A 25,038-nucleotide genomic window follows, 5' to 3' on the forward strand; every position below is an offset into this window, starting at 1 on the left:
GGATGCCCCATCCCTGGGAACATTCAAGGTCAGGTTGGACGGGGCTCTAAGCAACCTGATCTAGTTGAAGATGTCCCTGCCCATAGCAGGGGGGGTTGGACTAGATGACCTTTAGAGGTCCCTTCCAACACAAACTATTCTATGATTCTATGTAAAATGTTAGCTTTTACCAGTGGTAAATGAGTTATGACAGTGATTTCCTGTTCTTGGCCTAAAATTAATTCTCCAGTGGTACAGTGTGGTGACTATTGGATTTTTAATAATGACCTTTGTATTATTCTAGCTATGCTTCCAATATGCCTTTTTTTAAAACTTCACAGCAGCCTTCAATCACATTGACCTAAGTTCAGTAATTTTTTTAATCTTACTTTCCTAGTCAAATATGAAATATCACTGAAGGTAAAACATCTATTTCAATGTCACTTATCTGTGCGTTACTGATGAAAATATCTCCCTTCAGTGCCTTCCTTTTAACCCTGTAAGAGGTTTCGGAGAAGCAGCATTACCTATCATAAGCAATAATGAGAAATTACACAACTGAAAATAAGAAGAAATGCAAGTGTCTATAAAACCAGTGGATCTTTGTGCCATAGTAAAGTATCTGCTTAAACTTTAGTCCTTGAATATCTTACCACTTTTCTAACAAATTCATCATGGATTGATTCTTCCACAAACAGCCTGCCAGCTGCAATGCAGTTTTCTCCTTTGTTGAAATATACTGCTCCCATACCCTGATCAGGAAAAAAAAAACATTAATATTCATATGCATCCTTTTGTTCAGTCTCCCTTTCATTCTCTTCCCTTGGGTTGCATTCTGTGTTTGTGACCCTCAAGGCGGAATGCTTTATGTAAAGCATTGATATGTTATCACTGCAACAAGCAGACTAATCTTATAACTGGCAGATGCACTTCCATGGAGACAAATGGCTCAGAATGAACCCATTAGCACTGCTCTTTCCATTTCCATCAGCGTTCCACAGAAACACCTGCACAGAGAAGAGGGCTGGCAGCACGACCAGTGAATATAAAACTGTGCTAATCCACTGAGCAATACGGCTTGTGTCAAAAGTCACACGTAACTGGGTGAACACTACCCAACTCTAATCTGCAGAGAAACTCCTATTTCAAGAGTGTGGATTCAGACCCCGTGTGGTTTGTTCCTTTTTATTTACCAAGAACTGATACCTGCCATTGTTCTTCTAGGGGGATAGGGAGGTGGGGGAAGGAAGAGCGGGACAAATAAAATTCCTAAAAAGTAGTTTTCTGGCAGCTGCAAAGGCCTAGGGTCCTGGTGTTAGTAGGTACGACCGGGATCATGTGCTAGTGTCAAGTGTGTGGCAAAAAAGCATTGTTTCACAATCATTTAAAGCCATCAATGCCAGGTATAGCTCAGGCCTACCTCCGCGTCACCCTCTCACTTCTACAGCTGAGAACAGTGGTGGGGCCAAGCAGTGCGCTGACTGCGAAGTTTCAGCTTTTATTATTTATTTTCCACATATACTTTCACTGTGCAGTCACTCAGACTCTTGTCCTGCCAAAAGACACTCCAAAAATGGGGAAAGTGTATAATAGTTTCCTCCTGGTAGCAGTACCTGCTTATGCTGGTTTAGAGAATTCACAGAATTAGCACTTTGGGTAAGTACAGTGTGGAAGACCTTTGTTTGCTTCTTAGTGAGCAAACTGCATCTGCTGTCATTTTGATGAATCAGATTACCTGAGCAGGAAATAAGCTCCCTAAATCCACTGAATTTCTCATTTGCACATCTTACTTACGAACTTTAAACACATTATGGCTGGTTGGGAAGGTGGATTATGATAATTGATAGTGAATTAAGAAGAACTATATGGCAATAGGGAGCTCAATGTATATTTTAACTCACTTTCAGGCTTTTATTGTTTACGCGCTTTTTTTTTTTTGAGTATCAGATTTTGACAAATAAATTTTAATGTGTTAACTTGGCTAGTGAAAATACTTTTCAGCTGTATTTCTTTGTTTTGTTGTGTTTTCTAATGTATATTTCTTGTAGTACTGATCCCCACCTTTTTGGTGCAGCATGAACAGTTTAATTGTGCTGGCATAGAGGAACATCCTGCAGAAAAAGAGTCTGTTTTCTAACAGACTGCATGATTTTTCATGCAAGGGCTCCCCACTGCAGTTTTTGGCAAGTCAAGAAGAATATCGCAATACTGTGAGGATGTATCACAAAGGCTTTGAATATATTCTACTTTGAAGTAACATTACCATTTTTACGGCTCTGTCAAGTTCACAGTCACTGAATATGATCAAAGGTGATTTACCACCAAGTTCAAGAGAAACTTTCTTCAGATTCGTGGCTGCACTGTAAAAAATATAAATAATCTTTATATAAATATATATATAAAAATATAAAAACAACTTTTAAATAGCTTATTTCATTATTTCCTTTGAATCATATCTAGTGAAAATGTATAAACCTCTATCTACCAATAGTGACTTAGTAGAATTATACATAAATATAAACAACCATATGTAGTGATGCTTTTCTATTACTGCTACATGCACCATATGGCTAATAAGATACTTGGGAGCTAGATTAAGCAGCGTTTATTTAGGAATCTTTTGCTGAGAGTACCTCTTCATGATCTGTTTACCAGTTGGTGTTGAACCAGTGAATCCAACTTTGCGAACATCTGGATGTTCAGACAGGTGCTGTCCCACTAAGCCACCTATCGGGGTGAGGAAAACAGCTTAACTGGACAGTGCATAGGCAATTTTTACTACTCCAGCAGCAGCCCTGTAACGCAGAAAGATCTAACAATATGTCAATCCAGTACAATATCACATCCTTATTTGTATTTACAGCTTTATTCATATGACGATGAAAAATCTCATATTAGTTAACTTGGATCACATTAGCGTCTCCAAATTACCCCATCCGTCTGGACTAAAGAACTTCCTTCCTAATATTCCAATGTAGGTGGAATAACCTAATTTGTAAGAGAGCCTGCCCCATACAGTTACTTTGTCACTTTTCTTCCTTAGGGGAAAGAGGAAAATGGTGACATCAGGTAACACAGTGTGGACCATGACTTACCTATAGTGACCAATACGCATCTTACCAGCTTGCTCTAGGTCTCACAGTCACATTTAAATACTTTCAAGTGATGACAAGATTAGGAGAAAAAATGAAGTTTTGCAGTCAAGTGAAAGCTATTTCTCTGTAATACATTCTTTTTCAGAGTGTTCATGCTATTTGTGTGAACTTGTAAAGGGCTGACAGCGCTTACCACTAGCTAGAGCCAGCTGACATAGAGATTTTTCCAATTCTGTTCTGGAAATATGTGAAATCACTGTATGACATAGATGCAAGCCTACTACCTATGAAGATACATGCACTTATGTAATAGGTCTTCAAACAGGTAAAATGCTAGTTCACCAGTTTTAGCATGACCTACTCTTCCCAGAAAAATGATTAGTTGAAGTTTTACCTGAACCAGGCAGAATATTTATAACGCCCTTAGGAAATCCAGCTTTAGCTGAGAGTTCTGCAAACTTCAAGGAAGTCAGAGGTGTGACCTACGTAGAAACATTTAGATTAGGTCTCCTATTTTAATTAAATGTGTGATGGTATCTTTTACATTCAATGCATCTTAATTTTGATATTCATCTTCTTACTCACAGTATTGACAAATTAAAAGTGATGGCTTCTTGCAGAAAAGAATTCATTCTTGAAAATGAGAGTAGCATCAGAGCAGAATTGAAGACAATCAGTACCTTGTATCATCATGGCAATTTGTATTATTATACACACACTTTAAAAAATATGACACGGTCAACCTATGGGTGAAGTCTGCTAGATTGCCTTAATTATTTTGCCTGAGCAAATAGTGGAAGACCTGAGCCATCTGTACATTCCTTTTTGTTTTTACCTGAGCTGGCTTGAGTACAAGTGTGTTGCCTGCAGCCAAGCATGCTGCGCTCTTCCATGCAAGCATCATCAGTGGGTAATTCCAGGGGATAACAATTGCACAGACACTTAAGGTAGGGAAAAACAGGGAAAGATTACATTTTTGATGGCAGCTTTTGAATGGCTTTTCTGTATGTCAAGGCAGTTGCTAAGAAGAAAAAAGTGATACTTACCCTATTGGCTCTTTCTTGGTGAATGTTAGATTATGGTTTGGCCGAGCCTGGTTAATTGGAATTGTAGCACCCTAAAAGACAGACGAGGAACAAATCTTGGTACTGTTTAATCATTTTTATTACAATTATATTTGCCATATAAGTATGTTTTGGAAAGCCACAGAGTAGGCTTCAAAACCAGAAGCATTTTTGCATCAGAGAAGCATCATGATGCTTCTACTGCATGATTTCCTACTATGGATACCGTAGTCAACTCCTGATTTTCAGCTGGATGAAATAAAAGCATAGGTTACAAAGGTATGGAAGAAGATAAAGTGAGGGTATGATGGACGAAAAAAAGCTGAATGATATTCTTGATTGTGGATCTTGAAGATACTTGAGGAAATGCTGTTGAACCTGTGCCACGTGCTGTGCCATCGAGCAAAATCACCAGCCTTGGTCAGAATGTAATATAGCACATGAGTCTCTGCACTTACCCGCACGATGACCACGACGACATTCTGCTCCATGAATAATCAAGAGCTGACTAAGCATGCATATCCACTGTGACACCTCAACCGATTTCTTACACATTTAGAGTCACATTCTAAACCTGTATTCTCCAGTTGGAAGCAGACTGTCCTTTGTATTGCCAGGGAGACCCATTTTAGGTAAAATTCTAATTTTTATTTTTTGATTCCTTGATTACTTTTGCTAACACTGCTTTATGGCACTGTGTCAGAAAAAAAAAAAAGTGTAGAGAAGCACTGCCATTGACTATTTCCGTTACATATTCACTTGCCTGAATTTTGTCACACCATCCAGCGAAGTATCTGAATGTTTGCACAGACATTCCAACATGGGTCTTCAAAGCTAAAGTGTAGACAGCTCCAGAGTCGATAGACTCTATTGTTGCTAACTCTTCTTGATGTTCTTCCATCAGGTCTGCAAGTCTTCAATAAAAACATTACAAATCCACATCAAAGAGAAGTGGCATCTAACCACTGACAGCCTAAAATGATATTTGGTATGGCAAAGAACCGTAATTAAAATTGCATTCCCACTGAATTTGGAGGTGGAGCACTGGAGCCACTGCTCATTAATATCAGTAAGAGCTTGAACAGTTGCCTGTTAAAATCTGCAAATGTCTTCACATTGGCTGTAGTAGACACTGGATGAAGACATGAACAGTGCAAACTTACCTGATTATTCAATTACGGTTTTGTAAATAAAATAACAATTAGAAAATTTGTACTCTTTTTCTGTTGTACTACAAGAAGCCAATTACAGAAAATCAGATCAGTAAGTCGAAAGCAAATACACAATAACATAAGAAATGTCAAGTAATCAAAAGTACCAAGAAGGAGTACTCAGAGTCCCAGCTTAAGATTTGGGTTTAGGAAACCTAGCTTCATAATGCTGTTTTGTATTGTCTGAACTTGGACTAAAATATTTAAGTGTTAGATACTTCAAAGGCACCCAGATGTCCAAAGACAGAGCTCCTAACCTGTAACGCAAATTGAATTTTAGATGCCTTGGTACATTTGAAAATCTGGCCCATGGTCTCCTTGGGCCTCAAGTTCTCCATCTGTTAGATTTATGAAGCCACACAGTGAGGTGTAAGACTGTGGTAAATATTATTGAGTTAATAGCAGCTATCAGAGTGTCTCAAAAATGCATCTGCACAGACAGATACCTGTACTTATGAGGAGCTCCTGTAATTTTAGTGGTCCCCTGCTCAGGCAGAAAGGTCTGTTTGCATGAAAGAATTTTTACATTCAGGTCTTAGATCTCTCACATGGCAGTGAAACAGATGCATCAATGTCTTTCTTAAGCTTCTGTCTGTGTTTTGGTACTCAGACGTATAATCAATGCTCCCATGTGATTTTAAGAGCTTAACCAAGTGCATTTTAGATCCTGAAAAGAGTATTCAAAACTGGGTGTGAAACCTCTTTTTCCATTATGTGAATTCTGCCCATTTAAAGCATTTGCATAGATGTGGAAAAATGCTCTTTAATTACTTGTTTTAACTGTATCTTGGAGACCCAGCTACAGATCAGGGCATCAGCAGTAGCGTGTAAAAGAACGGATATGGCACGTCAGGGACAAAGGAGAAAGTTCCATTTAATGCATGCCTAATATCTTCTATTAATGCTTCCTTAAGACAAAGCAGCAGAGCTAGGGGCTTTAATGGTACCAACCTTCCCTCTGGTTCAGCACTCAAAAGCTCCAGTTTGAAGAGAGACCAGAGAAAAAGGGGCCTCGTTTGAATTAAGGTGGACCAGAGCGATACTTCATTCATACTGGGGACGGTTTGCAACATGAACGCTCTGGTATAGCTGTCCTAGAGAGCCAGTAGCCTAAGCAGAGAAGAGTTTAATGCAGGAATAATCTATGCAGTGTAGGGGAGTTACATTTTCCATATGCCTAACGTAGTTACACATGCAAATCTTTCAAGTGTGAAACACAGAGCAGTAGTTCTAAGACCTTAAAAGTTTCTCTTCAGGGCAGAGTTAACTTGGGCCCTCAAGCACTCTGTGTTCCTAATACAAATTAAGCCCAAGTTTGTACATGCTTTGAATCTGTGCACACTTGTGAAAAATTCAAGTGATTGACCATATTCAATTTTAATATGAGTTCTGACTCAGCCACTTTCTGTTGTGATGATTACTCAACTTTTTTACCATCCTGCAGGCCTTTTTCAAAGGCCTGGTCACATACTTTATGAGACAAGCAGAATTTTCAGTTTCGCTTTCATTCTCTCTTGCCAAGATGCCTGCAATGTCTTGTAAAATATGTGGCATTTTTTAATAGTTTTTTATTTCTAATTACATCTACTTGGTCCATATGGATATGGTAAAAGAGGGGAGGGGAATTTACATCTAAGGCATTCAACAAAGTAAAAATTACAGCTATATTAACGTGATAACAAATGATCTGCTGCATACACTACAGCGGACACAGACCCATGCTTCCCAAATGCAGCATTACATTTCCCCATGCTCCTCTTCCTTAGCTGCCAGAGCACAGACGTACAATGGATTCCCTACTCCTTACTGTCTTGCTAGGCTAAACCCAGCCTTATAAGAACAGGATCATCTTCTAGTTGCATATTCCCAAGCTCTGAATCAGCTGGATCTTCAGTTACCAAATCCTCACAGAAGTTACGCAGAGAGCAGTGTGCAACAATAAAAGGCAGGGCAGTGACCCACCCCTTGGTCACCCAACCAAACTGCCAGACTGTCTTGCCATCCAAATACATAGCCTGCTACCATCCTGCAGCTGCTCACCGTGTAACTGATCCTTCTGCTGCCTATTCTGGTGTCCAGGGCTAGCCTCCTGGCACAGCACAATAAAGGCTTAATATAGCAGCGGTTATGGGCACACTATTGAAGATTATATTTTTTGAAGGTGAAAAAAATTCCTTCTCTTCCCTATAGATAAATATGCAGTCTCCTCAGCACAATTGACTTGGCCAGGACATCCAATAGTAATGTTGATGAGCCTGCAGCTCATCGCCCTGCAGAAGAAAGGTGTTTGATACACAGGACCTACTCCTTCATGAGTTCCCTGGGACAGGAAGTTTCAGCTCTATTCAAGATTCTAAGTTCTTTAAAGCCAGCTGCTATGTCAAGCACAGTAACTAAGCTCTCCACCTACTGAATAGGAACAGAATTTGCCTAGTACATCTCCTCCTCTGTGCTGACGCTTGATTTTCCATCATCGCATTAGCTAAACATGGACCTGTGGCAATCAGGAGTAGCAATCTGCTTCTTTACTCATCTCTACTCTACTTACTCATTTTTATGTCCTGGAAAAGAAAAAGCAGCGAAAACTTTTCATGTACCTCCACAGAAGAGGCTTTCTTTATAGGGAAGCTCTGGAGCGTCTAGTCATCCCAAGTCTGCAAGACAGTGTTCTCCCTGCGCTTGCTGTAAGGCACCAGAAGCATCACGCTGCATATGGAGAGTCCGTAGGAACTGGCCTTTTATTAGCTGCCTCCAGTACCGCCCTCACAATACGTAGCTAGCATCATCATCCTCCCAAGACCACCTCTTGCCCTTCAAGGATCAGAAACCACCGCTAAAATACCATTCACTCAGCATAACCTCCGTTTAACTTCTGAAACAGTAACAACACAGCCAAAAAAAGAACCAGGCACTATCTAGGGTTGACACAGTGAAACAGATACACATAAGAAATACTGAGCTGAAAGTGTCTCAGATAAATGTGGGATTCAGCTTAGAGCGTTTCTACACAGAACAATTCTTCCACAACAGACCATATCACATCTCCTAGAGTGGGTCTTTAGCCAGGTGAGAAGTATGCTGGGATATGATCCTGGAAAGTCTAGCATCAGTTACAGTGTATTTCAAAATCAGTGGCAATGTGGCTGTATGTTTACTGTATGGAGCGCAGATGCAGGCAGGCTTAGCAAGGTCAAAAGTCTCTGCCTACCCAACCTAGGTAGACTCTGCCTGTAAAACTTAGCCTCATTTATATAGAAGGAATTGGACTTTACAAGGGAATTTTCAATCCTTGCAACAAAAAGCGTATAGATTAAATGAAGCCATCAAGTATTTAAAAGACGTTTTCCTCAAATTCTGTTTCCATTCATAAATAATTTTAAAAAAATGGTAGCAGTGAGAGATCACAAGATTTTTCTCTGCCACAAGAAAGGTTAGCCAGCTAAGACCCGAGGCTGGTACACTGAAGTAAATTAGGGGATGAAAAGATGGCTAGTCTGGTTCCTCTGACAGTGGGATTATGAATATCTGTCATATTCAGAAAATGTATGCAACAATTCTTCAGAGGAACAAAACAGTAAGATTTAAGAAAACAAACCAAACACAAGCTGCCCTTCACATACCTGTACATGAGTCGCCCTCTTTCCCTTGCATTCATTCTTCCCCATTCACCATTTTCGAACGCCTCCTTTGCTGCTGCCACTGCCTTGTCAACATCAGCCAATGAAGCAGAAGATACACTGGCTATTATCTGTCCAAAGGTAGCATTGTGTTAGCTCAAACTAAAATGCTGGGATGCAGAGTGTTACTCCTTCCTCCTAAACTTCTTGAGTGGGTATAAGCAAATACTTGATATCCTCAACCTCAGCACTTGGCATGGGTGAGTCAGGCTGCAAAAAGTTCTGAAACAGCTGAGGTGGCAGAATTTGGAGGACACTGCAGGGACTCTGGTTCCTAGATCTATCTTCTTCTTCACATCAAGGTGCATCGCCCTGCTTGATTTCAGTCTCTCTTTCCAGATGTAAAATCAATGTGATATTACAAAAGTTGGAAGTCTTTATATGTGATATTATGATCTAATATCCGAACATGCTAAAATGACTCCTGCATGTTCCATTTCTTAGGAATGGAGCTTCTGTTACCACAAGGCATTATATACACATAGTGTTTTGTGATGATTGAGTACTATAAATACACACATTGTAAATTCTAACACAGAATTGTTATGGCTTTTATTCAATTCCATAATGAGTTTCCAAAGAAGTACCAGAGTCTGACTTCTAATGATAATGAAATTTGTGGTATTGATTTCAGCAGAATTTATTTACTCCAGAATTAAATGTCAATTACGTGAACATCAGAATCACTACTCTTCTTTATAATTCATAGTTATGAGTTGCTCAACCAAGATTCAATAGTTCAGGACCGAAGTGCAACTGCATGTATTTTCCTATTGAAGAGTCATTTTTCTTACTGGGAATTTAAAGGGACTTTTTAAAGTTACACTTGTCCTAAGACATCAGATTTGTAAAAAAAGTAAAATAAAAACTGAAGGTGATGACTGACAAGAAATATATACAATATCCTAAAAGAAATACTTCTTTAGCAACTAAACTATAGCAATTTTTGTTTGCAAAGCTAAACAAGAATGAAATCAAGGTAAAACATAGGGCTGGGTATGGAAATTGACGTAATAGTTGAAGTGGAAGTATTTTATTTTTACTGTGCAGCTTGACTGAAATGCAAAAACTGTAAAATACACAGACTGAGAAGTAAATTGAAATTTCAAATTATTTCTAGGGGTTGTTTAATGTGTACTGTATGGTTTTGAAATTGGCAATATTCAGTTAGTGTTTTAGACTTTTTAATAGGCAAAGAAATTGAAATAAACTGGTATTGATCATATTTAGAAATTACTCACTGATCCATCTGCTGGATTTATAGTGTCATATGTTTTTCCATCATCAGCATTTATAAATTGCCCATTTATGAAACACTGGTATGGCATATTCACAGTCATGTCGTTCACATTTTTTGAAATCTAAGATTGAAATAAACAACAAATTAATTTAAACTTTTAATAACTAAGATTTTAATGTAGCTTAACAAGCTTTTGATATCTACAGCCAACATCCAGTCACATCTTACAATGTATATACAGCTGTTAGAAGTGGACAAGAGAGTCAAATGAAATGGAAATCATATTCTCCCTGAACACCAATGACCATGCTCTGAGAGAGTTAAGCAGATTTCTGTATTTTTTATCATTGGATATATGTTCAAACCAATACTAAACCCTGGTTAAGGCTGGTCCTAGTGGACTTCAATCAAATGCGTAATTCCCAAATTCAAGAAATCCTGACTTCCTTAATGACTTAAAAAACACGCAATCCTCCTTTCACACAAAGTTTTCGAACAGACTCTTAGGAGAAGAATCTAGCACTGTTTGCCTCAAGAAAGCAGAAGGTCTAGAACCGTTCTGACTGAAACATACTGGCAGGAGAGCGCAAGGGCGGTAGGAATATCTGTCTGTGTGTGGTCTACTCTACCACATGTTCTTGATCTCCTGGTTTCTGGTACACTTTAAGTGACATTATACATATACTTCCATTCCAAAATGCAAATACATAAAAGCTGCAAAAAAAAAAGTCACAAAGAAGAGTTTGTATGACCAAATATTTGTTTGCTATTCCTACTGCATCAAGCAGTCTAATAAAATGCATTGTCTACCCTCCCCCAAAAAACAAGAAAGAATAAGCAAGAAAGGCAAAATAAAAGGTCTTACGTAATCAATGACTAACTCTTCTTCTTTGTCTTCTCCTCTGAATTTTCTGACAGCCATTTGAATAAAGTCTGCAAATTTAGTGGCCATATACACATCTTCATTCTGTAGTTGAAGTCCACTATATTTCTGTTTGATCTCTTCTAGCATCCTAAAGATTTTGAAGAAAGAGTAAGTTTAATTACAAATGAAAGAATTATTCAGATAACTGAATCATTAGAAGGTTGAAAGGTGTCAAAACTGGGCACCAGTTTGTATGCATGTGAATGTGTGTGTCTGTTTCTCTGACAACAGTGGCACAGAAGTTGTGCATTTTGCTGAAATCTGTTGGTTTAATTGGGGGTGTTATGGAAAAGAAAATGTCAGTTCTGGAATACTTTTAGGTAAACTTTTGGAAATAAATGACAAATAGCATATATTGATTGATAAAACAGTATATGGGACTATGCTAACCAATGCACGGAGGACATTCAGAGCTCTATGAGACTGGTAAGTAATAAGGACAATAATTAGTTTGTTTAAAAAAAAACCACCCGAAATGCTGTTCTTATAGTATGGCCTGGGATATCTGAGTTGCAAAAAGAAGGTAACTGAGGTGACCCAACACAGCATGAACTCAGTGCACTTGTAAGCATAGGCTCAATTCTTTCTGTGAAAGGCTCCTCTTTCCCTCTGGGGAGTTCTTTTCTCAGCTTCCCAATCAGCCCCCTGGTCTTGAGATACCTGTCACTGCATGCAGACAGGTTTGAGCATCACCATGCTCCCCCATGTGGCTGACGTTCCTGAAGTTAAGGGGAATTTTCCTTCAATAGAAAGAGCAGGATTATATCAATATCTCCTAATTTTGGGAGCAGAACCGTACCACATTTTCAAAGGTAGGAAAGGGAATAGTTAGAGTATTGGAAAATATACGGGGATTTTTTTTTTAACACTACTTCATCAACCCTGATTTAAGAGCACCATGACAACTTTGTTTCCATTAATTTTGGCTTCAAAATTTTTTTAGTTTGGGCATTTTTTACCTGACAACATGCATAGAGGATGCTCCAGATTTGAAGAAGTCTGTGGAATCCTCAATTACAGCAACATTGCTCAAAATTCCCTTCCAAATAGCCTAATAATACATAAAAATAATGGAGGCAATAATGAATAATCCTCTAATTGCAAGAAGTATTTATCAAACTGTATTTTCTATGGTATCTGTGCCTACAACGTGTATTGTTTCAAAGGATTCTAAAACAGAAAGTTATTTTAAGAGGGTCTCAAACTGTCTAGAGACCTGATGTTAGCCAAAAAAATATTATTTTGTCCATGATAATTTCACCTAATCAGGCAAGAAACCTGAATGGTACAATGCTAATAATTTTCAGGCCCATTTTTTTGAGATCTTTATCTTCCAAATAATAATTTCCCATTGCATTATGGAATACGTCGTCAGCAGAGGCAAGGACAGCCTGGAGCACTTTGTGTCTGGATTGATGGCATTTCTGGCACCGGGGCAGAGCTGAGAAGTAGTTTAAGCTGCATGCATGAAGTGGAGATTTCCGCTAACGTGAATAGTGAAATAACTGGTAACGTAATATTACAATTAATTATAATTAGGTTTCAGAGTTAGCAGGTAGTGTCATGAACTGAAGAATTTATATTTCTTTTTGCTGTTTTCTCAGTCAGTCAACAGCTCCAGGCAGCTTTTAGGTTGCTGGCAAGCAGGTTCAAGATAATCTTGAAGCAGCAGTTTAAAATATTAGTGCATCAAGCTGCCTGACATGTGCCAGAAGTTATTGACCCTGTAACAGAGTTAGCAGAAGGGAAGACATCTGTGATTCACTTGCTCTGGCACAAAACTTTAATGACAAATGTGGCTTTCAGCTAAGCCCCTGACACTCACTACAGAGGGATGGATTACATGAGAGGGCAGCAAAGTGCCTCTCCGGCTACGAGAGCTTTCTGCTCCAGCTGCCCCATTGCTGCATCCCTCTGCCACCCAGCCCCTTGTGTGCGGTTGCAGCAGAAGAGAGACAGCGCACACAGGCACAGGGAGAAAATTGCTGCCTTTCTCTTTCAGACTGCTGTTCCAAGACTCCCTGAAGCTTGTCCAACAGGACGACTCTGAGCACATCCTAGTGACTAACAACACAGTGAAGAAAGGATTTCAGAACTGACCAAGTCTGTCAGTGTTGAAAACCTCACTATTGTGAGGCAAAGGTCCATTTGTTTTTCCTCACTCCCACCTTCATCATTCATAAATATTTATCATAACTGACCCCGCAATCGCTGTCTTTGTGTCACTTGTATCTGAAAGAAAACTTTCTAAAGTGACGTCTAAGTACTCTAGTGAATTCCCAATTCCACCTGAATTAATGTCCATGACTAAAGATTCAACCCCATACTCTTTGAGTACATTTTATCAAAAAACAGTCTGCATGGCTAAATAAAAGATATGCCTTGCCTATAATGAGAAGTATGTAATGCTTTTGTCTGAAGTAATACCCTACTAAAGCAGTTTACTGAATTACCCTAATGTCTTCTGCCATCTTTTTCTCCTCTTCTGTAAGTTCCAGGGCAGTTGTTTCATCAGCAGAGAAGTATTTAGACGCAGGGATCATTTTTCCATCCTCAAACTGCAGATTTCTCACTAGTACCTGAAAAATGGGAGGATATGATTTTAAATTATCTGGGAGGCAATACATCCTTGTGTGAAGAGTTTTTAGGCATTAATATGGTTATTGAAGTAGTAAAATAAATGGCTTGCTATGATGCAGGTAATTTAACACAGGCCACTCCTACCTGTCTTTCAGATTCTCTCCTAGTATTAGCACATTTTAATCCATATTGGAAATAAATATGGATTGAGTGAGAAGCAAAACATTAATGTCTTCTCTATAGGATAGTAGAGGATTGGTAAACTCCAAACGAATTAGCTGTCTGTCATTAGTAGCTGGATTTGTATAGCCTGACAATTCCACACTATTTGCACTTCTTGCTAAAGTTATTCCATCCATGCTCATGTTTGCCGGGTTGAGCACTTACCATCTTCCCATCGTTACCAAAAACGACTAGACCATTCTTGGTTACAAGTCCAGGTCTTGAAGCACCTTTTATTGCCAGCTCTTGTCCAGCAGGCACTGAAGCATCGAGTAATGATGACCCATAAAAAGTAACCACCTAAAAATAAACGGAATTAAAAGTGCACAGATTCTAAACATGCTCTAAAATTCTAATAATGAAATTATACTGTTTTGAAGCTTTAATATAATAAAAATAAAATATAAGTACCTACACATGGAAAACATGTTACAACATTATTCCTGTGTCTTTACAACCCAGGACGTGTAAAATTTTGCAAGCTGCCTAAACCTGCAAAGCTGCTTAGCTGTAACAATGTGCGTGCTGGAACCAGTGCAGAAAGGGAAGCAGCTTTTGTCAGTGCATGCCCAAAGTGAGAGACCGGCAGAAGCCTGACTGTGACTGGTAGAGTCCTGCTCTGCTCCCAGGCTGGCAATGCTGAACACTGCTTCTCTCTTGGGCTCTTCTGTTCTTTCTGGGCTCCCAAATCAGCAACAGTTCCTGGACATTAGGGCAGAACCAGGCTTTTTGGAGCGGCCTACCAGCAGATGGCTAATAGTTAAGTAGCAAAATCTGGACATCACAGCCAGGAAAGATAATGTCATTTAAAAATATTTTATGCAAGTATAATGCGGATCAAATGCATAGTACTTTTAATACATTGAAAGGAAGTAGTTGGTTTTGGATAAAATGAGATATATGTATTTCTGCAAATGATCTAAGCCCCAACTCTCTTTAAAATAAAACCTCCTTTGCTATTTCAGTAGCTCACAGTGTTTCATTTTGCTGTTAATACTGTGATGTTGCCCACTGTACAGCATGGGTTGCATTATACATGTAAAGCATGCCTACTTCCCAAAATGACTGGCACAGTCTGGTTCTACCCTTCTTACTTACTGCTCTGTACCGTGCCCAATTTTTTTTTTCAGATATTGCTCTTATCTTTCTTTCAAATAAATGGATCTATCATAAAAAAAATCTTAACTATTGTGTTCTGTACATTTGTTTAGGTGCCTGTTCTAGATATATACAAAACATATAGTCGTCAAATGAGGGCTACTCCAATGTAACTGTCACTTGTATTCACCTGTATGCAGACACCTTTAGTTTTATAACAAAAAAAGGTCAAAAATAGGGTATAGAAAAGAATAATATTCTTCTGGTTTTCAGAGCGTACCTGGCCATCTATTGTTGCCCATGCTCCAGGCACTTTATCATGCCCACGAATCCAATTGTGCAAAGCTGCTGCAGGTTGGTCCCAGGAGATCTAGGAAATGAAGGCATGCTAGCTAATTCTTCTCTGTTTAGTTATAAATCAAGTTAGTAATGTTTTCCTACATAAGAATCACAAATTCTCCCTCCTCCTCTTTCGACCGTTCATTTATTTAAGAACACAGAAAGGGTCTGGTCTAATAAAGGAAGATCAGTGATCTCTGGGTGGCTAATCATCAAAGACCTATCAAATGGGATGCTCTCAGCACGCCTGTGTTCTGTACAGCCTGTATCTTTTCATAGATTCTCCTTCTCACACTAATATAATGACAATATAACTCTTGCTACTAGGTATTAATTCATAAATAATTAATATTATGATTAACAAACTTAATAAGCACAGTATAAATATAAACAAGTGTATGTCTGGGGTATCACCTTCTGCTGAAAATGATCTATTTATTGCTTGGATCCTAAGTTTTTTAATAAATCTACAAGCTTTTATTAAAATACTTTCTAATAATTTACTAACGCTTTATAAATTGTTTCATAAATGGAATCCCTACCACAACTTGCAATTCCTGCAAGACTTTGAGGAAAATGGAAATAATGTTTTGTTAAGAATGTCATGTATAGTTAATATACAACACCAGTGAATACATTTGTATTCCTTTATCTTTGCAGTATTGTGAGTATATGTACAAAATGAATTAAAGAAAGTATCAGAATAGCTATTAAATAACAAAACTCAGGTACCCAGCACCCTTCTTAGTTTAAGCACAAAGAATATTTAAAAGCAAGTTATAAGGCAATGAGAATAGTTTTACAGCAAGGAGATTAAACTAGTTCACTCCAAGGAAGCTCCTTATATATTATATTAAAGGGATGCTTAAAAATATCCTTATGCAAAGCTATTTGCTTCTAAGGTAAGTCAGGAATTGAAATATGATAAAAAGCATCGCGTACAATATTTCAGGTGGAAAGGACTACATTCACCATGGACAAGTGACTGAAATTATTGGAATAATTTTTACTTTTTCTTTTCTTTTTTTAAACTTTTGCACTGGTCTAGAAAAGGAAAAGAAGGTATTGCAGGCAGCATTCACTATCATTTGATGGTGGCCTTCCCAACCACAAAGAAGATCCAGCTAATGCAGTGGGGGTGCTTATATAATATAATTATTATATCTGTGTTTAAATAATTTTTTTCTCTGTTGTTTGTTTACGTGACCTATATTTTTTTTTCCTGGTGCCAACAGGAAAGGTGCCAACACTTGCTTTTCCTAACACCACATCTATTTCTGGTAGAGAATTTAGTATGGACTGTTGGTAAACAAAGAGAGCTATCTCCATTCAATGCTGTATTTAAAAGTATGGTAACATATTAAGAATCCACTGAAGGCGCAGCTGCCATCTAGCTGCGTGTAGATGATCCCAAGTAGGACATCAAGTTTCTAAATATATGTAACTGCTGAAAGGGAATAGGAACTTAACCTGGGGCTCCATTACACGCATCCTTGAGTTATCCCAGGAATAAGAGGCGGGGAAACAACTGAGTTAAAATTCATGTTAACTTGGTATCACTACTATTGTAATCTGAGTTAATAAGAGCTTTTCTAGTAACATGCACAAAACACAGTGTTATTTAACACTACCTCTGCATTTTCCTTTTTCTGGATCCCTTCATATGTTGCCCCTTCTTTAGGCTGAGGTATACGAGGGGCCTTACCGTCAGCAATTAGATGTACAGCTTCCACCTAAGCGAAAAAGTAACAGATTTAATGTTAGCTTGGCTCACCCCTTTTCCTCATTCATACTTGCGAATGACAGCAAAAGACTTTCTGCCACAAGGGGAACTGGTTTATTTTTAAAACCTAGGATTTCCAAAATCTAGGGGACCAATGCTGCACTGATTAACATACATATATGCTTAAACTTCTTTGAGAAAAGAAATAGCCTCAGAAATTTGATGGGAGTACCTAGTCACCAAACATATAGCAGCTACCTAAATTCTGCAGGACCATAACGTGGCTCTGTATGACTGCATCCAACTCTTTCCTTTTTCTTTCTGCAAATAGTTATTTCTCTGCATTTAAACAGAGAGAGAAAAAATTTCTCTAACGATCCATGCTGAGTATTTTTTATGCATTTTCTTCTCTTCATTTCAAAACAAAACAAAAAAGGACAAGCATACAAAATCCAAAGCCAATCCACCAGGGCTCTGAATTTAAAACACCATCCCCCTTTTTTTTTCAACCTCACCCCTAACTTTCTGTTCTCTCTGAGCCTGTAAAAAATTTCACCTTGTAAAGACATTCAAGAAATCTGTGGAAAGAGCTGCATTCCAGACAAATCTGACTTCTTGCCTCCTGTGGAAACAGGATATGCTCTGCCCGCTGCCAGCAACAAATATTCTGAGGCCACCTCCTCAGCTGTCGTGAAGCAGCACAGCTCCATTGAAGTCTAGGATTCGGCTGAGCACCACAAGCTCTGTCTTTCCAAATGTATGCATCTTGTCTATATTTCCTTTACTTTCAAACTCCAGCAGATGCTTTTCTTTTACTCTTAAAATGTTGGTAATTAGTACAGCTAAACATACCATAGCCTTTATTCCTTCTGGGAAGAGAAAACGGTTATACAGGTCATCCACAGTATCGTTTTGGCCAACATCACATTCTCGCTGCAGAAGTATTGGTCCAGTGTCCAAACCATCATCAGCCCAAAAAATAGTAAATCCTGCTTTCTTATCTCCTTGAATTAAAGTCCTGGACATAAAAAAAAAACCTTACAGTAAATACAGACAGTGTGAAAGTAGTCAGGGATATCAACCTATCCGTTACACATTCATTTGCTTTAAGTAGATAGAAAAGAAAATCCTAACCGTCTTTAATACTAGTTTCATTGCTCATTTCATAGTCAGAAACCCAGTTTTGATACTGTTGATGTGTGTTTTCCACAAAGTGGCATCAGAAATGCTGCAACTGAATCCAGGGTGTCTATCAAACAGTTCATTGTGATAATTATTTTTAAAGTATTATTAGTGGTAAGACACACAGAGCAAAAGGTGTGCAATAATTATGACATAATTTGAAAGATGGAAGCATCTAGACAGCATATTATCCAAATAATTCATAGTTTACTGTAATTAGCTAAGCCTCACAACTTATCTGTAGGTCAGCAAGGGAAGTACAGTTGTCCCACAGCTGAGAAAGAGCTAAACCCAGAGTGGAAAATGATGGATATGCAACTGTTTAAGGAAAAGTTATTAAGGGAATTTATATCCAGCCAGATTCTCAGCTGCTGTGAATGAACATAGCACTGCTTACAATAGACCTATGCCGATTTACATCAGCTCAGGATCTGCCTCTGAATCTGAAGGGAACTTCAGCCACTTAGATTTCCAGTTCTCCTTTGGAGCTGCATGTGCCTCAGAATGATGTATAATCAAACACAAGTGTGTTTAAGGGAGCAGCCAGAAATGGAGAGATCCGTATCTTTCCTACATGCTTTTAACCATTTGTCTGCATGCAAACACCAATGTCATTTTCTGTAAGACCTATCTCATGTAAATATTCCCTTGGCAGTCCATGTTGTAACAGGATCATCTGAGATCTGGCTTATACACATGAAAAATCACTATTAATCGTAAGCACTGAAAACTACATTATTAAAAGGAGTAAAGCACACATTTGTGCAGAACGAGGAACAAGCTCTAAAGACAACTGGGGAAGTTGGCAGGTTCACAAAAGTGAAAGCTTACAGATGTTTGGCTAGCCCATATCGTATCTTTCACACATTTAAGCAGCATCTCTTCTGTGTTATATTATGTACGAATGCCGAAAGAGCACCCTGGTGAGAAATGCATGTCCTCTGCATGGCTGGAGGAGAAGAAGGCACCATGGGCAAATGTCCCTGATGCTGAATAGGTGACAGGATGAGAACTGCTGTGTGCCCTCTCCTCTGCCCACCAGCTCCCTCCGCAGACAGCTGCTGGTAAAGTGGCAGTAGCTGGAAGAGGCTATAAAGGATGGAGTGAGAAACCCTCAAAGGCCCAGGACCCTTGTTTGTGCCTGGTGCCCCTTTAGCCATGCCTAATTCCCACAGGCTTTCTCGGTCATACTGGAGGGGGGGAAGAGTCTGATCAGCACGAGGGCTGTAGCCACAACAGCTGAAAGAAGTTGTGATGAGAGCAAGGGGTACGAGGGTGAAACACGAGAATGGTCAGCCAAGGCCAAACCAAGGCCAAATCCGAGCTTAGTTTAAAGGTCTTACGACAACAGCCTTTACCTGAGAGGGGCAGGAACAGGTGCTTACAGAAGGAATATGCAAAATAGGGCAAGACTCGGTGATACACCATTGGGATACATTCCCGTTTGCGGAAACCTTCACCTCAGAAACTTCCTGAAAGAGAGTTTGTATCTACAAAAAATCTACATCTTCCTGGGGAATAGATCTTGATGAACGTTTCCTCCATGAAAACATCCTTCTAGAGCTCTCTAGATGTGCAGTTCCATAGTTTAATAACAGACTGCATGGAGTAGAAGTACCTCCTTTTTTAGTCAAATCCTACTACCTGATCTCTTTGCTGACTGCTCCCTAACTTTTGATTAAGAAGCAATCATTCCTTATTCACCTTCCTATGTCTTTCATGGCTTAAATGCACTGCTGGCATATTTCCTTCCCAATGACCTCTTTTCCTGTCTGAAGGCTCCTAGATTTCTCTCCCATCATGTGGAAGCTGTTCTATACCTTTGACCATCTTTCTTAGCCTTTTCTGAAGCATTTCTAGCTCTTTCATGTCCTAACTGAGATGCAGACAGTATTTAAGATCCTTCCATGGTCTCATTTCCGAGTAACAACAACTAACTTAAATTTTATTGCTGCTTACATATAGTTAGTTTTTCTCCCCCCTTATGTACATTATCTTATATTTTTTAACTTTGAATTTGACCACCCATTTTCTTAATCTCACTTTCACATTATCACCTTTACCCATTTGTGTAGAAACTGTATTCTTTATTACAGATTGAAATCAGAGTGACTGGTCTATAGTTTCCTGGCTTTTCCTCTGAGCCCGTTTAAAACTGGTATTGCTCTTGTTTTCCAATCCCCTGCACCAACACAATCTGAAGGAACAGAAACCTGCGGAACCTTTGCTTGAAAGTCCCGAGAAGAGATTCTTATTCATTCATCAGTTTATCTAAAATCTCTTCCACTCACAGTTCAGCTCAAGAGAATTGTTCTGACTTATTCTACACAAAGAAGGGCTGTATGGTGGTAACGTCTTAAATAGCAGGAGTTTTCCAGTCCCCTGCACCAACACAATCTGAAGGAACAGAAACCTGCGGAACCTTTGCTTGAAAGTCCCGAGAAGAGATTCTTATTCATTCATCGGTTTATCTAAAATCTCTTTCACTCACAGTTCAGCTCAAGAGAATTGTTCTGACTTATTCTACACAAAGAAGGGCTGTATGGTGGTAACGTCTTAAATAGCAGGAAATACAGATTTCCTGCTATGGTGTTCTCTTTGATAAGCACCTTTTTTATGTCAAACACCTATATCACCCTATATACCTCCCACCTTGAATGCATTTGAAAAAATGGTTATTATTCAATTTTATGCCTTTAAAAGCTGGTTCTCTGTTTCTTTTCTGGACTGCCTTACTCTCATTTTACATCTAATTTGCCAGAGTTTATGCTCTTTTTTATTTTACGCACTTGGACACAACTGCCACTTTTTGAAGGATTTCCTTATGTCTCTAATAGTCTCCTTTATTCCTCTGTTTAAGTACTTCAGTTTAGCATTTTTTTCACTAAGGATTTAAAAAAAAAAAAAACGAAATATGCCTTTACTTTGAATCTACAACATTGTGTCTTTAGCTAATCATCATGCTGCCTGTAAGATTCTTTTAAAATTGTTTCTTCATACTTAGACAATTTCTTATTGAATTTAAACACTGTGATAATGGCATTTCTGTTGCCACAAGAATGCTACATCTGAGTCTACTGTGGTCATTATTGCAGTGTAGTTCTTTCACAGTAACATTTTGAATCTATCCGTGCATTGCCTAGGAAGACAGTAAGATAAGGTTTTACTCTTGTGGATTCTTTTCTCTCTTCTCCCTTCCCTTCCCTTCTGTGAAATCTCAGGCTCTGCATCAAGCCCTGTTGTGACAGTGACCTAGTGTTTGTGGGGGACGAGCTAGGAGGGCAGTGTCCTGCCTATGAAAACTACAGATTGTCGATTTGCCTGTGTGAGTAAATTATGTGAATGTATAGATCACATCACTGATCTTCCCAGAATAACAGCTGCAGTTGCATTGGAAATCACAATGAATCTTAGGTATGAAGTGCAGTTCATGAACCAAATACTCAGCTGCTTCAGAGAAGTTCCTTCAGGGCAGTTGCAAGTCAACAGAACCGTGCTAGCATTTACATGAGTAATGGGTACAGACCAACATCCTAACATGACATACACAATAGTTTTGATGAACAAAACTCACCAGTTGATTGCAGAAGCTCCTCGGTGGCGTGGTAGGATGGATGGATGGTAAATAATTGAGCCATGTTTTGGGCAGTCAATAACATCCATGGGGATGAACTGTGTACAGAAGGGAAGGACATTTAGCTCTGCTCCAACCGATTTGTAGGCTGCAACTACTTCCTGGATAGGCTTGCCTTTAGCTCTCCATCTGGGGAACTTAAAAACAGGAGTGCCATCCTTCTCCGCTGCCAGTGCTGAGGGGCAAGAACAATTTTCTTTTTTAATTCATATTTTGTGTTAAAAATTCAAACTTGAAATCAGAGAGATATTGCATGACAACTCAAGCAGATCATCAAGTGTATGATTACAGAGTGCCTTTTGTACTGTTCTGTTATTTAAAAACCTTTGCATTTGGATATATTTTATTAAGTCTGTCTTTGATTCTCACTCCTACAGCTTATATCATTCTCAACTTTAAGTGCACTCTTATGACTTGACTAATAAGTACCAGTGAAAGCAGAAAAGAATGATGAATGCTATTGATTATTTAACAGTGACACTTCATTTCCTGTCCGGTCATTACATTTGCCTGCAACAGGTTTGTTTTAGCAGAACTTAATTTTCCACATCAGCAATTTGTATGTGAATATGACTACGTACAGCTAAGATTCACTCAAGTCAGCAGCGTTTTGCCATGTGGTGCAAATAATTAGAGATGCTAGAGGCCTTCAGTATTTCTTCAAAATTCTGTTTATTGATGCCTTCTGGATATGCTTCCATTTATCTGTGAGACCCACAGCTACACCCAAAATTAGGCTCAAAGGTGAGAAAAAACAACTGCACTAATTGCAGAGAGAATGTTTAGGTATTTAATAAATTCTATTGTGCAACTGCTTAATAACTCAACAGAGAGAGTAGGATAGTAGAGTCAAACTCTACTTCTGTTGAGTTGTATGTGTAACAGGAAGAAAAGGGAAAACAAGAAGAGGTGTGGAAAATTCACCTAATTTAATTTGTATTTCTAAACACATTTTTGTACTTTCCTTTCTTTTTCATTTCTGACATTGGATCTTGAGTTTGACCTGAAGTATCTTTAGCCTACTAACCTAGGTCTTAAGTAAATACTTAAATATCATTCCACGGACATTAGCGTGTACTGCAATTGCTTTTAGAAATAAAATCGTAGCTGTCTGAGGATATAGAAACATTAGCAAATTTCACTTGCGACTTAAGCTGTTTGAGTCATCTGGAAGTAAAAAGCAACAAAGTATCTAGTAATTTCTTTTTTTTTCATTAGGAGAGCAATAAACTAATTCTATGGTTTAGTTAAAATAAATATATGATTGAAATCAGTGGAAGATTTGCTTAGTTACATCTGCTAGTGTAATAACTGTACAACAACAGTTTATATCATGTAACCAAGTATTATGGTATGCTTCCAGAGCTGGATAGTTGAACTGTCTTTTTCTAAACTAATAGTTGCCTCCTCTAACTCTTCCAAAGTGTGATTAAATCTTTTAATGAGGTAGAGTTACAGAATATAATAAACTTGAGAACTATATGCTCGTTTTGGAGTGCCATAGCCCAAGTAAGCAAAATTTATGTTTGATTCTTCCCTCATAAGAGTTCTGTAAAAACATGTCAGGACTTGAAAAAAAAAAAAAAATTACTCAAGGCAACTCATGGAATGTAGTTTTAATTTCTGATTATCCATAAAGGTATATTCCATCCTGGCACTTCTATTTCCTAATCATATTAATTCACTGGTTTTGCGCCATTGAAAAAAAAAGAAGTTACAATTCAGATGATTCCAAAGTAGCTTCTTTGTCACATTGGGTTCTGCCGTATGAGTACAATTCTGAATACCTGTCAGGCAACAACTCTTCCTTTAGGAAGTCTAGAAAATCCTTATGCATCCTGGCAATGGGAAAAGGGAGAGCAAAGCCTCCTCTACCCTTTCCAATGGGTTTTCCATAGTCCTGGTGGAAGAGAAATAGGCTCTGCAGGTACACTACCGCATGCGAGCTTGTCAGAAAGGGCAGAAAGCCAGGGATAAACTGTCTTGGCTTCATGCCTTGAGTGTCCCAGACAGCACAGTGAAACAGGTGACAGACATTTGTGCTTGAGTACAGGCTCAGCAGCTATTTGCTTTAAGATACAGATCTAGTTCAGGATGATTACCTCTAGGATGTTCATTCAAATAAGGTACCCAGATTAATTTATTTTTTAAATATCATAATGTATGGCCCTGTATGGTTAGAAACAACTTTTAAATACTGACTAACTAAGAAAGTTAAACCAGTTCTGGGAGTTGTGTTTGTTAAAGCATAGTCCTTGTGCTGAATCCAGTGTAATAAAGGCAATACATGCAAGTCATTCCCATATAGATACCACCTTCTCACGAAAAGGCATGTTTGTTATGTATGCCTGTAATTTTAACATTTGGATTAAGGTTACACTTACCCAAAGGATCAGCTTGTCCATTCTTGTCAGGCACTGTGAATACTCCCACGACTTTATGGCCCTCTTTTCTCAGCTTGTTGTAAACTTCTTGTCCAAAAATACTTTGACCTATAAGGGCTAGCTTTAGCTTATGTTGATAAGCCTGGTAAAAAGAATTAAAACAAGCCATGTTCTAGGATGCAAAGAAAATACGTTGTTGCTTACATTTCTCTCTTGCTCCTTCTTGATCAATGTTCATTTCGATTTAAAATGGAATAGTCTTTTTACGCCAATCACCTTTGAAGGAATAATAATCAATTTTTTGAGATCAATGACAGGCAATGTGCAATTCAGAGAGAACACACAACAAAAAAGTATCATCTGATACCGTCACTGATATTTACATTGCTTTCCCAGTATTTTCCTTAGACAGACCCACTGCTTGTTACAAGAGGCATAACAGGCTGCATGATCTTATTCGTAGCCAGAACTAATATGACAAGAAATGAAAATACATTTTTTTGAAACATAAAACACTTTTTCTAGGCACAACTTAGGTGCCTGGAACATGCCCTCTAAATCCCTATAATTAAATGGTGGCATATTATTTGTGGTTAACATGTATAGGCTACAGAAGACAAGCCTGCATTGTTCCTGCCAAGTTAAAGGTAATGATCATCCATTTGATCCTCCTACAAGGAAATAC

The 25,038-nt window shown here is 38.5% G+C and overlaps 1 protein-coding gene across 1 annotated transcript in view; it reads right to left on the reverse strand.

Moving 5' to 3' along the window:
* Nucleotides 1-24,522, reverse strand: part of ALDH1L2 (aldehyde dehydrogenase 1 family member L2) — a 30,128-nt gene extending 5,606 nt beyond the window's left edge. The window contains exons 1-18 of the mRNA XM_009288425.1: nucleotides 24,354-24,522; nucleotides 21,910-22,144; nucleotides 18,006-18,171; nucleotides 17,062-17,163; nucleotides 15,372-15,461; nucleotides 14,159-14,293; nucleotides 13,645-13,770; nucleotides 12,151-12,242; nucleotides 11,132-11,279; nucleotides 10,268-10,387; nucleotides 8,970-9,097; nucleotides 4,902-5,052; nucleotides 4,121-4,191; nucleotides 3,910-4,015; nucleotides 3,469-3,556; nucleotides 2,613-2,706; nucleotides 2,243-2,339; nucleotides 633-731 (exon numbers count right to left, since the gene is read on the reverse strand). Of these exons, the coding sequence (XP_009286700.1) occupies nucleotides 633-731; nucleotides 2,243-2,339; nucleotides 2,613-2,706; nucleotides 3,469-3,556; nucleotides 3,910-4,015; nucleotides 4,121-4,191; nucleotides 4,902-5,052; nucleotides 8,970-9,097; nucleotides 10,268-10,387; nucleotides 11,132-11,279; nucleotides 12,151-12,242; nucleotides 13,645-13,770; nucleotides 14,159-14,293; nucleotides 15,372-15,461; nucleotides 17,062-17,163; nucleotides 18,006-18,171; nucleotides 21,910-22,144; nucleotides 24,354-24,522 (2,217 nt within the window). The remainder of the gene's footprint in view (nucleotides 1-632; nucleotides 732-2,242; nucleotides 2,340-2,612; nucleotides 2,707-3,468; nucleotides 3,557-3,909; nucleotides 4,016-4,120; nucleotides 4,192-4,901; nucleotides 5,053-8,969; nucleotides 9,098-10,267; nucleotides 10,388-11,131; nucleotides 11,280-12,150; nucleotides 12,243-13,644; nucleotides 13,771-14,158; nucleotides 14,294-15,371; nucleotides 15,462-17,061; nucleotides 17,164-18,005; nucleotides 18,172-21,909; nucleotides 22,145-24,353) is intronic.
* Between the last annotated feature and the right edge of the window lie 516 nt (nucleotides 24,523-25,038).

The sequence above is a fragment of the Aptenodytes forsteri genome, unplaced genomic scaffold, assembly GCF_000699145.1.
Source record: "Aptenodytes forsteri isolate BGI_AS27 unplaced genomic scaffold, ASM69914v1 Scaffold56, whole genome shotgun sequence".
Taxonomy (NCBI): domain Eukaryota; kingdom Metazoa; phylum Chordata; class Aves; order Sphenisciformes; family Spheniscidae; genus Aptenodytes; species Aptenodytes forsteri.